At 34.6% G+C, this 13,996-nt stretch overlaps 3 protein-coding genes across 9 annotated transcripts; all 3 read left to right on the forward strand.

The window, feature by feature from the left end:
- The first annotated feature begins 4,144 nt into the window (after positions 1-4,144).
- Positions 4,145-7,433, forward strand: LOC108846330 (pumilio homolog 12). Of its 6 annotated transcripts, none has more exons than XM_018619556.2 (7): positions 4,145-4,340; positions 5,008-6,084; positions 6,167-6,329; positions 6,430-6,593; positions 6,690-6,948; positions 7,056-7,178; positions 7,271-7,433. In XM_018619556.2, exons 2-6 carry the CDS (start codon positions 5,108-5,110, stop codon positions 7,164-7,166), a joined length of 1,674 nt encoding a protein of 557 aa, XP_018475058.1. In that variant the 5' UTR covers positions 4,145-4,340; positions 5,008-5,107; the 3' UTR covers positions 7,167-7,178; positions 7,271-7,433. The 6 variants fall into 6 exon arrangements, with proteins under 6 accessions (XP_018475058.1, XP_056860457.1, XP_056860454.1 ...); XM_057004477.1 differs by lacking the exon at positions 4,145-4,340 and adding an exon at positions 4,489-4,629; XM_057004474.1 differs by lacking the exon at positions 4,145-4,340 and adding an exon at positions 4,500-4,763.
- An 889-nt stretch (positions 7,434-8,322) lies between these two features.
- Positions 8,323-9,446, forward strand: LOC108846962 (uncharacterized). 2 transcript variants are annotated; one of them, XM_057005665.1, is made up of 3 exons: positions 8,323-8,860; positions 8,941-8,983; positions 9,085-9,446. In XM_057005665.1, the coding sequence occupies exon 1, from the start codon at positions 8,450-8,452 to the stop codon at positions 8,723-8,725; it is 276 nt and encodes a 91-aa protein (XP_056861645.1). In that variant the 5' UTR covers positions 8,323-8,449; the 3' UTR covers positions 8,726-8,860; positions 8,941-8,983; positions 9,085-9,446. The 2 variants fall into 2 exon arrangements, with proteins under 2 accessions (XP_056861645.1, XP_056861644.1); XM_057005664.1 differs by having other exon boundaries at positions 8,323-8,983.
- Positions 9,447-10,849: 1,403 nt separating this feature from the next.
- LOC108846525 (arabinogalactan protein 14-like) lies at positions 10,850-11,313 on the forward strand. Its single transcript, XM_018619753.2, has one exon. The coding sequence runs from the start codon at positions 11,003-11,005 to the stop codon at positions 11,183-11,185; it is 183 nt and encodes a 60-aa protein (XP_018475255.1). The 5' UTR covers positions 10,850-11,002; the 3' UTR covers positions 11,186-11,313.
- Positions 11,314-13,996: the final 2,683 nt, after the last annotated feature.

The following is a 13,996-nucleotide window of genomic DNA, read 5'->3' on the forward strand; positions in this document are numbered from 1 at the left end:
TCAAAAAGGAGAGCTACTTTGTTTGTCTTCCTTTCTTTTTGCTATTTTGGTTTTTACTATTTAATCCAGCAACACAAATTTATTGATGAGAAAATTTTCTTACACCTTTATGACTATTTTCAAAGTGGAATTCTAATATTTGATCATCTCCTCTTTTTTTCTCCACCTTCTCTCTAAAAAGCAAAACTTTTCTGGCGACTGTGTAGCTCTCCGGCGGTGGTGCGTCCATGGAATCACCGTCGGAGAAAGTTTGTGTCTTTATTTTCATTCTAGTTTAATCTCTATTCATACTCTATTATTTTCTTCCTCCCTTTTGTTGGCTCCTTCGGGGATTTAGAAAGCTTGTTCTTTGCTTTCTTTTTTCTCTGTTTGAGGAGCTGTTGATGTTAGATCTGCTCTTTTTAGAGCTTCTGATGTCTTGTCTGCTGTAGATCTGGTTGTTGAGTTATCTGCAGGTTTGATATTCTCAGATCTGTTTCTCTTGGTCCAGATCTGCTCGGATGGAGTGATTTCGAAGGTGTTGGTGGTCTGACTCTTCCGGTTTAGGCAGAGTCCATTGGTTCGATATGGTGGCTTCCCTGGAATTGATCTGTCAGTCTTGTTTCAGTGATGCTCGCCTTTCTCTCGGTAAAATCTTGCTCTTGGTCTAGCTGCAGAAGAGGCTGGTCTACTGTCATTATTTGCCTCATATCTGCCGGAGAAATCAGTCTGGTTACTTTGGTTGTTTTTTGGTTGAGGTTCCGTGGCTCACCAAGGCAAAGGTTGTCTGTTGGTGGAGCAATAGAAGTGAACGCTCCCTTCCCCCTTACGCCAATAGAGTAGGCGTTGTTGATTTCTCCCTTATGCTTATTTCTAGATTTGGTTGCAAGTTCTTCTTGTTAAAGGTTTTCACTGTCTTTCACCTTTGTGCTTGTTTAGTGTTAAGAAGTGTTAGGAGTATGAGTAGTTTGTTTATGTTTTAGTTGTATTGTCTCCCCAGTGTTGGGGCTTGGTCTCCCTGTCTCTTAGGGCTTAGTCTCCGGGGAAGCTTGTTTCCTCCGGCTCAGGTTCCGGCTTTGTATCCGTTTATGTTTCAATCAAAGTGTTTCAAAGTGAAAAAAAAAAAAACTATTTTCAAAGTCAATCTTAGGGTCCAAATGGTGATATAGGGAACCAAGAGAAATGATCAATTTTCACTCATTTCTTAAAATTTACACCATTTATAGGTAATTTTTGCTGCTTCTGATTCTTTGTCGTTCCTTAAATTTTAAAGAATCATAGAACAAAAGTATTCTTTATCAAAATTGATATGAAACAAAATAGTAAATATTCATTTTAATTCCATTAATTTTTTTCTATTCATTCTTTTACTACTCATTCTTATTCCTAATTCAATTGTCACCAGTACCACTTAGAGCCTTAGTTTAGAATGTTGCAAGTGGGTACCTCTGTGATTAATATCCTTGTTACCATTTTTCGGATTCTTGCATATTTTTATTGTTAATGTGATCTAATCATGAATAAAAATGTGTTCACACATTTTTCTAAGAACAGAGTATGCGTGTGGAAAAAGAAAACCTACATTCTGTAAAGCAAAACACAAAAAGTGAAGAAGAAATAATAATAGATGAAACTATTTGATTTGATTTTTCTTGCTAATGAACTACTATATAAATATAGGGTATACTTGGAATTTGATTGATGTCTGTCTTTACTATGAAAACACAAACTAGCTAAACAAATGTGGCGGTTGTTAAATAAAGTTTATTATGATTGGTCTAAGACTAGACACTTACCTCTCAATGTAAACACATACTGTATATGTTTCTTCGGTGACTTGGGGAACGTTAGAATATCTGATTCGGTTGCCAAACATATAGGTTGATCGTGTTCTCCAGATCGTATCAAGTGATCTTTGATCTTAAAAATTGAATAAAACATTTTAGCTTGTACATATCACGTGACAATGGAGAAGATGTTTGATTGCAATAAATTGATAGACTGTGAGCTATGCGAATTAGGGTTCCACACTTCCGGTGGTGCTTGTCACCGTTTGCTTATTTGGTTTTCAAGAAAGCAATACTTTTACGGCTAAATGGTTTGATTTTTTTTAATTGATATTATTTGAAGGAAGCTATCTAATTACTTGCTTTAAAGAATATATGTACCCGTGATCATATTGTTAATTGTATGCATTTTACAAAAGAAATGGTTTTCTCAAGACTTCAGTTTATATGTGTATTATTGGGATGTTTGTTGTTTTCTTGTTTCTTCGAACTTACGAATTCGTCTATAATTAAACAGAAATTTTATTGTTACTCAAAAGAGTGAAACACTGCAAGTAAAGACGCTCCAAGTTGACAATCGATTTAAGGTAAAAACAACAGTTTCGTGTCTTCCTAGAAACTTCTAGTTCTGTACTGCTAACAATCTGTTATGAAACCGATGGAATTCAGATCTGAAATGACTAGAATCGTTTGTGACAAATACAAAGCCGAGGGGATATATAAATATCCAGTGGAAATCGAGTTTACTAAAACAATTTGCAAAATTTCATCTAATTATATAACCATGCTCTTGAATAACATGCATATAATAAGATACTTATAGAGATGGCAAACATGTTGTCTCTTCCCACCCCATCTCATCCCGTATCGTAGCAGATTCGTCTTCAAACAGATTACGACGGATCAGAATTGTGCAGACTGCAGTCTCCGGAATAGCTGACCAAACCTACTCCGCCAAAAATGTAAATTTTTGCGAGTCGGTCTGTGGGACATGAGATTACATACAAGCATACAGTTTCCGGAGGTTACGTGAAAACCAAAACACCGTCAGAGCTCCACTCTTCATTATCGAAGGTTTTACGACTTTATCGGTGAAAAAAAAAACTGAATCGTTTCTTCATTCTTTTTTTTCTCATTTTTTTTTCAAATGGAAAATGAAATGAAGAAATGATATGGGATTTTTGTTATTCCGCATGACCTGTTTTGGCTCATCCTGCAATTTTTACGGGCCTACAATATCAAGGTCTAATACTATCCCACTACAAGTTTTTTGCGGATCAGATCTGCAATCCAAATCTAACACTGCCATCTCTAGATACTTAGCAGCCAAATTTGTGAATGCTAACTAAATATTATTTATATTTTAAAAATTAAAAGTATTGATCCGTGGGAAAAATTTACTATCATTTATAGCTAGAAAAGTTTGAATAATAGTAACTTATTTTAGGTTTAGGAGGACTGTTTAATCGAAAATCAAGAGTTATACTAAAAGATGATCATTCCAGCAACTATAGATCATATAAGTTATCATAGAAAAGAAAATGGATGAAATTTTGCTTAGCCTCACATTAAAATTTTCTTTTGTGCAAAGAAACATAAAACACTACAAAGATTCATTTTATATTCTAGAAACACAACAGGAAAACATAGTTGAACCTGTGTGTACAAAGAGTCTGTAGAAATATACGTTATAACACGTGTATAAATGTGTACATATAGTCACGTCTATGTGTGTATATAAAGACAAGAAGAAGAAGCAGAGCCATAAAGAAAAAGAAAGAAAAAAAGGGACAGAAACGTACCCAAAAGAAGTAAGAGAAAGACTCAGTATCAGTTGTGACCCAAATATCATAAAAGCCTTTTCCATTTTCATGCACTCATCATCATCTTCCCTCCCTATTGTTTTCTCTATTTTCTTCCCATCTAATTTAATTTAACTCATTTTCTCCTCTTTGCTTCAGAAAATAAAATCATAAGATCTAGTTTACAAAAAAAAAGAAAAAATATGATTCTCTTTTTTATATTTACTTGCTTAGCATCATCTTCCCCTCCCTTTTTTAACATCCCTCCCTATTTTCTTCCCATTTAATTTAATTCATTTTGTCTATTTCCTTCCCATTTGTTTCATTTTGTCATAAAAAAATGAAATTTATTCTCACAAAATATATTATAAGATCTCCCAACAGTTTATTTGTCTTTTTTGTACTTTAATTTTGTTATACAAAATGCTACAGTTTTTTTTTAATATTTTAACTCATGCCCCTCTCTCTATATTTCTCCTTCTTCTTCACGCCGCCTACCAAATATAAACACACTCTCTCTAGCTCTCCCTTGCATTCTCTTTGCATTTTCCTCTCAATTATTTTCATCCTTTCATTGTTCTCTCTTCCTCTTCTTTTTTTGTTTCCTCTTTCAGAAAAATAAATTTGTTTTCTTTTTATTCTGTGTTTTCTTATAATCTCTTTAGTTTTCCTTTCTCTCTTTGCGTGTGTGCACCTTCTTTTTTATCTCTCTTCATCACCTTTTGCCGATTGGTGATTGTATATGGTTAATATTGCTTCTTCAACCTCACTGGTAAAACAACCATCTCTCTCTCTCTCTCTCTCTCTCTCTCTCTCTCTCTCTCTCTCTCTCTCTCTCTCTCTCTCTCTCTCTCTCTCTCTCTCTCTCTCTCTCTCATTGTCTTTCAGCAGTGAGTTTTTTGTTATTTTGATCAGAAAAATAAGATCTGATCTTTTTTCAACCCTTAATTAGTTTTTGATCAAAGTAGATTACTATCTCAGCTCCTTTCTCAAAGTTGATCTATTTTTCTAAGATATGTGTTGTGTATGATCCGTTACAGATTCTGCTCCTCTGGTTTTTGGTCCGTACAGCTTCTAGACTTTGATCATATTTGTTTGTGTTAAAGGACTCATGATTCATGTTACTTCTGTTTGATGCTGCTATGCAAAAGGTCTATTATATAGTGCACTGAAGCTATCTTTCAGATGAAAAAAAGTAATTAAAAAATGAATCCTTTGTTGCTGACTACTGGTTGTTCTTTTTTATCTCAATATGTTTTGCTTTTTTTTTTTGCTTTTTGGATGTACTTAAAAGATCCTACCAGTCCTCTATTTTATAATAGTTTTATAAAAGTCTTTGTTCTTTGATCTTTTTTTGTCTGGGCCTCTTTTTGTCTTGTATCGCCCCATCAAACTTTTAGAGTTTTATTTATAATGCAAGTGTTCTTGTTTTATTTCAGTTGTCTCAGGTGTAGTATTCTTTGATCATCACAACTTCGGAGCTGAGAGTTTGGATTTGTTTCCCTCTCTTGAGTGATCAACAAATCATTGATCTAGAGGATGGATCATAGAAGAAGAAATGATCCAGAGTTTGATGAGTTTGAGAAGCTTCTTGGAGAGATTCCCAAAGTTACTTCAGGAAACGACTATACAAGTTTCCCTATATGCTTCAGCTCAAGCAGATCCTCACCAGATCTTCATCTTCCCGGTGGTGACGACAGCACACTTACCTCTGCATTTGCTGAAGGAAACTTCAACTTTGGAATGCCTAATCAAACTCTGGAGTTCCCTCGAGTTATGTCCATTCCTGCTAACCACTTCCCAAGTAGCTCACCTTGTGTGTACTTCCGCAATGCTCAGCCGCAGCGTTACATGCCATCCTCTCAGGCTCACCATCATCAAGCTTTGGATCATCACTCTCATATTATCCATTGGAGGAATAGCCAAGAAGGGAGGGTGAGACTGCAAGAAGAAGAAGAAGAACAGTACATGCCTGTGTTGGAGCAGTATCCAAGACAGTTCAAAGGCATGTACACTGCTCCAGGACAGGAACATTTCGATTACCATCACCGAGCTCATGATGGTGATGAAAGCCTGAGGAGTTTAGACGGGGTGGTAAGCAAGAGAATGTACTATCCGGAGAAGATTTTAATGAGATCACCGCTCGGTTTAAACACGGCTAAACTCATAAACTACGGCGTCGGAGATCTTGCAATGAGCCTCAACAACTTGACGTTACAACCTCCAAAGTATACAAACTCTCTTGCAGAGACAAAAGGGAAGATATATCAGATGGCGAAAGATCAGCATGGTTGTCGCTTCCTGCAGAGGAAATTCGCTGAGAGAGATGAGAACGATATAGAAATAATCTTTAACGAGATCATTGACTATATCAGTGAGCTTATGGTAGACCCTTTTGGCAACTACCTTGTCCAGAAGCTTCTCGAAGTATGCAGCCAAGATCAGAGGATGCAGATTGTTCATTCCATCACTAGAAAACCAGGAGTGCTTATCAAAATCTCTTGTGACATGCACGGGTAAAACAAAAAAACAAAACAGTTAGATTTGAATATGTAATGTTTTTTTATTACCTGACGTGGTCTTTTCATGTTGTAACAGGACTAGAGTTGTTCAAAAGATGGTTGAAACGGTTAAGAGACGGGAGGAGATTGCCATGATCATGTCTGCTTTGAAGCATGGCGTTGTGATTTTGATAAAGAATGTAAATGGTAACCACGTTGTTCAACGTTGCTTGCAGTATCTGTTACCTCACTGCGAGATGGTATAACGCAACTTTCTTCACTGTTTTTTTTTTTTTGAAATAAAATTTTGAAATATAAAAAGAATGTGATTCAGTTTTTTGTGTGTGTGTCTCTTTTCAGTTTCTTTTTGAGGTAGTGATTAGTAACTGTGTTGATCTTGCAACTGATCAACATGGATGTTGTGTGCTTCAAAAATGTCTTGGCTATTCCAAAGGAGAACAAAAGTACCGCTTGGTCTTTGAGATTGCCTCTAATGCTCTACTCCTCTCTCAACACCCTTTTGGGTATTATTACATGTTTTATATCTTTTGAATCCACTGCTTGTAAGTAATGGAAAAAATAAAGCAAACTTGTTTTTTTTTTTGAAAAAATTATTGCAGGAACTACGTTATTCAATATATTCTTGATCTACAACTCCAATGGGCTATCAACGGGATACTAGAGATGTTGGAAGGGAACTACACCGAGCTATCCATGCAGAAATGTAGCAGCAATGTAGTTGAGAAGTGTCTGAGACTATCTGATGACAAACACCGGGCTCGCATCATCAGAGAACTCATAAACTTTGGTCGTCTTGACCAAGTCATGTTGGATCCTTACGGAAACTATGTCGTTCAATCAGCTCTTAAACAATCCAAGGTAAAACACACACAAATCACAAACTGTTGATTGATTTTAGATTCAGTCCATAGAGATGCAGATTTTTTTTTTTTCAAATTCAGTCTCTAAAGATGGGATTGTTGCAGGGGACTACTGCTTATGGTCTTTTGGTTGATGCTATTACACTTCATGTCTCATCTCTACGTACCAATTCTTACGGTAAAAAAGTACTATCTGCACTTTGCTCGAAGAAGTAAAAAAATTAGCAGGTAAAAATATATCTTCGGAAGTAACTTTTTTTTCTCTGTTTTTGTCACTTGATTTTAATTACGGTTAATATTGATTCATTTTTTCTTGACAGTTGCAGATTTGTAGCAAATGTTGCTCTGTGTTGTTGTTGTTACTTGTTGGTGAAGTTACCTTGTAAAATGTAATGTGTAATAAGAGAGCATAGTCCGCAGGTTTATGGTTTAAAGATCCAAAAGAGACAAAAGAAGATTCAAAGAAATGGCTTTGTTTTGTAATAGGATCTTACAATCATCTTTGTTTTGTAGTCTGATCTTACATTCATCTTTGTTTTGTCGTATCATATTAAATATTTCTTATTTACACATAACAAGGAAAATCAATTAGGAATAATAGAATAATATTGACGCCCTAAAGAATCTGATTTAAAAATTGGGCACAATATAAAAAAAAAATATGACCTCTACGGCGATGTTAAGTTTCTTCTCCAGGGATTCATCGTTTTTGCTGGGGTTTTCTTGGGATAGAAGTAAATGGATTTCTAGAAATTTTGTAAAGAGGTCATGTGAATTAATGGGGATGCCCATGATTCAAAGATAGTCATCGGTCTTCTTACGTGTTGGTTACACACTATTTTCGAAATAAATTAGTTAACATGATAGAAAGTTGTAACGATCGTGTCCAACAAAATGAATTGATTGTGACTAGAATATTACAAAGTCTTAAACATTGTCACCCCCCACATCTTATGGACGATAACGACTGATTCAACGTGTCGAAATCACATTGGGTAAACAGTCAAAAGCTTTAACTAGAGTGTTCATTTGGTTCACAACAATTGGGTAACTACAACTTTCGTTTTTTTTTTAAATTCTGTTTTGGGTCTTTTATAAAAGAAATAACTATATTTTATTAAATAACCAAATTGGTACTTTATAATAAAAGAGAGACTACTTTAAATTAATAAATTCGGTTTCAGATTTTTTAATTTATATTTCTGATTCTTGTTTAATCAAATCGGTTGGATTTCAAAACTGTGAGCTAAACTGAACCGGTAAAAATCTAGGCTTTTTTTTGGTCGAAAAAAATCTAATCTTTTAGGACAGAACAGAATCATGTGAAAATGAAAAGTCCAACTTTTTCTTCTCTGCTCGCTATTTAAAGACAAAAACACATAGTCTCGCACAGAGACAAATAAAAAAAGAATGATTCTGAAAGAAAGAAAAAAAAGAAAAAAACGAAACTTGTTGAGATAAGACGAAGATTCGTTTTGTGCAGAGAGAGAGAGAGAGACATGGTGTTCCGAGGCGACACGGTGATGTCCGTAGCCCACTTATCTGCGGATATATTTCAAAGGTGGATTCCTGCGTCGGATCGAATCAGAAGCGGGGAGATGTTGCAGCTCGTGTGCTGTTTTCCGCTTCAAGAACTGGGTCGATTCGTGTCATGGTTCTGGAACTACATCTGTGTTCCACCGCCTGAGATTTTATATTACGAGAGATCATTATCATCATCGTCTTCTTTTTCGATTGTTAATAACCAGAATTACTATCATCTTCATTTGGAGTGACTATGTTTTATTACCCCTTATTTGTATACTATTAGAATCAAAGTAATCAGGAGATCTTGAGCTTTTGGTGATGTGTTATAGTTTACTCTTTCGTCCATTTAGGAGTCAAATGAGCGTGTTGTGATGTCTTCTTAGGTGTGTATAAAATCTCTTAGTAGTAACAAAAAGTAATAAATTACTCTTTCATGTTTTCAAAGTGTTGTGATCTCTTACAGTTCCTATAAGGATACATGGTACAATCCCTGGACGTGATGTATGGTAAAGTTCAAACCTTTATTTGTGTATAATAAATTTACACTGTATTCTTCTTGAGGTGTCGTACTGATGATATGTTCTTGCTTGTCTTTTTTTTCTTTCAGGTTTGAGAAGTTTAATGGAATCCAGTTCAGGATTAACGTTATAAGGCAGCAGTGTCGTGCCACGAGTTTGGGCCTTCTCCAGTATATAATACGGCCATTGTTCTAGATGCAGAGGGTACCTTCTCTCAAGATTTGTTCTAAAGAAGAAAAAGGTTACATATCCCTTTGTTGGTTGAATCGGTTTGGTTATCATCATGGCTCAACAAGGATCTTTGACTCTGTGCTTGTAGCAGCATAAGATTAGTCTCGTTTTTACTTTCGCCAAATGTAAGTTAAACGAATCTCTAACTTGGGCCAGTAGCCACGTCTGCGGATAGTGTCCATATCTTTTTCTATATGAAGTTCACTAGGTTGTATTGTTTTTGAAGACTCTAGAGGCTTGAGGGCTCTCTCTACTTATAAACCTCAAGTTTTGAAAGGATAAGTGGCAACAGCCTCCAAAGTTGTGGGCAAATGAAAATTTAGGAACCATGTTTTTAAACAAATTCCAATTTTAAAATAAGAAATGGTAAATTATTTTACTTATGAACTAAATAAAACGTTAATTTCGACAAACAGATGCAAAATATACGGATATTTAATAGACCCGGCCCATACTAAAACAAGTCAAACCATGGACTACGAATAACTTTTAGTTGTATAGAGCGACAATGAATGTTTGGGAGCCCAATTACAAAGCCCATATGAGTTCAGCTTGTCTCAACTATGGATTTTGGTGGTGCTTTGTGTCAAGGTCTAAACATCATTGAAGCTAATTGAGGTTAATAAGAATGGTAATTGGGGACATTACTTTTACTACGGAGGTCGGAAATAAACCTAATTGACTGTAGATAATGAACATAAGAAAGAAGATGATGAAGATGAAGAGTAAGTGAGTAACACTTGTACTGTTTTTTCCTTGAACTTATGTGAAGTTCCAATAATTACTTAATAATGTTTTAAATATTGATACGCCGAATAATAAACGAAAAATTGATACACTGAATCAAATATCAAAGTAATAACAAAAATAAATTATTGGAAAAACAAAGAGAGAAACAATAACGAAACAATAATCTGGAGAAATATATATGGGTTAGGCAGCCAAATCATGTTACTTGAGCACATGGAAATCATCTAATTTCAATGTTCTTTATCTTTAAGAAACAATCAAACAGCTCATTGCTTCTCTCATATCTACTCATTTCACACGCATACAAAGAAAAACATATTAAGGTTATTGATCATTTATATTATGGAAAAATATAAAACAGTTGAAGTGTACCAAGAGAGAATATAAATACATATATAAAAGATCATTAGCAGAAAAAATAAAGGTGAAAACATTCATCGAAAACGTTGAAACCACAAAAAAGAGCTAACAAAAGAGAATATATACTTTGTTTGACAGCAAAAATTACAAATTCTAACAAGTTAAATTGATAACATACTTATTTTAACTGATTGTCATTTGAAAAAAAAAAAGATTTTATCAAAACTATCATTTGAAAACTTTTTTTTGTTTTTTTTTTTGAAAACTTTATATTTGAAGATTTTGTCATACTAATACTTTATTTTCTTTGTGTATACAAACAAAGTTAATAGTGCGCAACTGCGCATTGCTCTTTCCAACTATTTTCATATACATTGTTGATGAACTAAAACCTTTACGTGTCAAAAGGCAATTCCACAGAACAACATAACACATTTCTTATACAGTTAAACTAATACTGATAGTGGGATATATATAAGAAGGTATTGAAAACATCGAAATTAAATTATACAACGCGTTGGTGTAAAGTGACATGTACACACTTGGCCTTTACATGCCTACTCGTGTATATAAACACTAACAAATGTAACTCACAAGTCACACCTCAAAATCAAGAACAACAATAAACACCAAACCTTCTCTATCATATTAAAAAGAATACTAACAATGGAGGCAATGAAGATGAAGCTTTTTGTGGCGGTTTTGGTTGCGATGATAGCGTTCTCTGCGGTTCAACATTCGGCTGCAGCGGTTGACGCTCCGGCCCCGAGCCCCTCCTCCGATGCCTCCTCGTTTATCCCTACTTTCTTTGCCTCCGTCGCCGTTCTGGCATTTGGATTACTCTTTTAATAAGTTTTATCTTTTTTCTTCTTATTTTTAACTGAATTAAATAAATCAATTAATCTATGTCTAAGTCATGTATTGTTTGTGTCTCTTTGAATTCTTGTAATTGATTAATATTGAGTTTGGTCTCTCTCTCTCTCTCTCTCCATGTATCGTTGTTGAATTTTACTCATCTTAATATCAATAATGTATCAATTATTTTTCCTCAGTTGGTTTATTTAATGGGTCAATTTGCTCAATAATCATATAAACACTAACAATTAAGAATATAGCCATTCATGAAAAGCTGTGTCAATTTGATGAAGAAATGGACCACGTTCTCTTTTCTCGCGCGTGAGATTTGATTAATGCAACGATTGATATCCTACTATACTATGTTTGTCAAATATATAGTACAGAATAATTAATTTATAACAACAACCATTATGAATAAGATAAAAAAAATAAGAAAGCTGAAAAAGATTAAGGGTTTGTACAGAGTACATTTGACCCTAAACCAAATTATATACCCACACCATATACTGTAAACCCAAACCCTAAATTCAAACCAAATACTTTAAACCCAAACCATATACCCTAAACCCAAACTATATACCATAAATCCAAACCATATATCCTAAACCCAAACCCTAAATCCAAACCATATACCCTAAACCCAAACACTAAACCCACACCATATACACTAAACCCTAAACCCAAATCATATACACTAAACCCTAAACCCAAACCATATACCCTAAACCCAAATCTTAAACCCAAACCATATCCCCTAAACCCTAAACCCAAACAATATACCCTAAACCCAAACAATATACCATAAACCCAAACCATATACCCTAAACCCAAACCCTAAACCCAAACCATATACCCTAAACCCAAACACTAAACCCAAACCATATACCCTAAACCCTAAACCCAAATCATATACCCTAAACCCAAACCATATACTCAAACCGTATACCCTAAACAAACCCTAATCATAAACCCTAAACCCAAACTCTTATCCATTACGTGACTATGCTATACATGTTATGGTATGGAATACTCGACACACTCACAAACTTTGTATATATGAATATCTCTAAAATTTTCTTAGAGAAAAATGATGAGTGGTGACGGTGTTGGAGAACAAAACAGTGTAACTGATCAAGTATTGAGTAATAAGAATCATGAGACAGAGAGAGAGATATAAATTGCAAAATAAGAGAAAAAGAAATGTATTGTACTATACTGTAATTTAAAATAGTATAGAACATATGACGCATGATATGAGATAGGGATTATGAAGAAAATTAGAGAAGTTTACACGATGGAAAGAGAAAGAGAAAAAAACGGATGGAAGGGAGAGAGAGGGAAGATGTCAAATAGATAGAAGAAAATGGGATACCGAATAGATAAAAGATGATGGAGATGTCGAATAGAGGGAGGGAGAGGGAGAGAGAGAGAAAGAGAAAGTGGTGAGGAATGGAGTAGAGGAGAATGAGAAAGTGATGGTGGCTATAGTAGAGGAAGGAGATAGAGAGAAAGAAGGAAGGGAGGGATGGAATAAACAAAGGAACATGGGAATAAGTGGTGGTGGCTATGGTGGTAAATGAGGGAGGGAGGAAGAGAGGAAATAGACAAAGAAACATGCAGAGAAGGAGAAAATGGCGGGACAATGGTGGTAGAGGAGGGAGAGAGAAAAATAGTGGAAGGGAGGGAAGGATGCAGAGGAAAAAAGAGATTGTACTATGCTATGTTTCTGACTATACTATACATGTGTGTAAAGTAGTATAAATTTACAATCGTGATTATAGAATATGATATAAAATTTACAAAATATATGTTTGTTTTGAAATTTTCAAAACATACTATATGTAAAAGAAAATTTATGTTTTTATCATGTTAACTACAAAGTTCAATAGTTGCTTTAACAGAAATTAAAAGCAATTAAAAATAGAAAGAGAAAACATGTTTGTGAGAAGAGTAAAAAATAAAAAAAAAATGAAAAAATCAGAAAAATGCATGTCAAGGACAATATGGCAATTATTATATAAATATCATAGCCCTTCTTTTGTTATGTGTATATACTTGGTTTAATTCCTACAATGGTTATGATTCCATATTTCCCTTATTTAATTTATTTAGTTAAAATCTTAAAAGGCAGATATGATGCAAACAGAAACCGAGAAATCTCAGTGTTTCCTTGTTTTTATTTATTTTTGTCTTGGAAAGGAATGAAACTCTTGTATCTTCCTCTTTCAAAGCAAAAAAAAAAAGATTTGAAAGATGAGTACATATGTAAATGATGGGTTTAATGGGGAAGGATGTAGGCCTTGAAGGAGAATAAGCCCAACATGACCTCTTACCCATATGCATTGAGAAACAACATGACGTCTAACTTGAGATGTGATCTAACATGCATTTTACAAAGAGACACAAGTTAGATTTAGTTCGGAACTTCGGATCCTTACTTGAAGATGGCAAAGAAAGTCAGAAACCTGTGGTCCGTCTACAGGTACGAACATGGCCGGATTTGGGCATAGACAAGTGAAACATTGGTCTTGACCACCAAAAATTTTGGAAATATTTTACATAGGTATAGGTTCCCAAATTTTGGAATTTTTTTTTTTACTAAAGTTCTTTAAGAAATGTTTCAAGTCTCCAAATTCCCAACCAAGTTCTCAGATCCGCCGGTAGGTACGAAACGACGCCGTTTTCTCTATACACAAAGCGGTGATGTGACTATTGCACGTTTTACAATCCTTACTGCAGGATGGGTTATTATATATAACATAACAATGTCTTTGACAAGGGAAAAGGCTTTTTACAATCCTT

Source organism: Raphanus sativus, chromosome 3 (assembly GCF_000801105.2).
Source record: "Raphanus sativus cultivar WK10039 chromosome 3, ASM80110v3, whole genome shotgun sequence".
NCBI classification, from domain to species: Eukaryota; Viridiplantae; Streptophyta; class Magnoliopsida; order Brassicales; family Brassicaceae; genus Raphanus; species Raphanus sativus.

Coding starts and splice junctions, on each gene's coding strand:
- LOC108846330 (XM_018619556.2), top strand. CDS start 5,108: ATGGATCATAGAAGAAGAAATGATCCAGAGTTTGATGAGTTTGAGAAG. Junction 6,085..6,166: donor ATCTCTTGTGACATGCACGG/GTAAAACAAAAA, acceptor ATGTTGTAACAG/GACTAGAGTTGTTCAAAAGA. Junction 6,330..6,429: donor TGTTACCTCACTGCGAGATG/GTATAACGCAAC, acceptor GTCTCTTTTCAG/TTTCTTTTTGAGGTAGTGAT.
- LOC108846962 (XM_057005664.1), top strand. CDS start 8,450: ATGGTGTTCCGAGGCGACACGGTGATGTCCGTAGCCCACTTATCTGCG.
- LOC108846525 (XM_018619753.2), top strand. CDS start 11,003: ATGGAGGCAATGAAGATGAAGCTTTTTGTGGCGGTTTTGGTTGCGATG.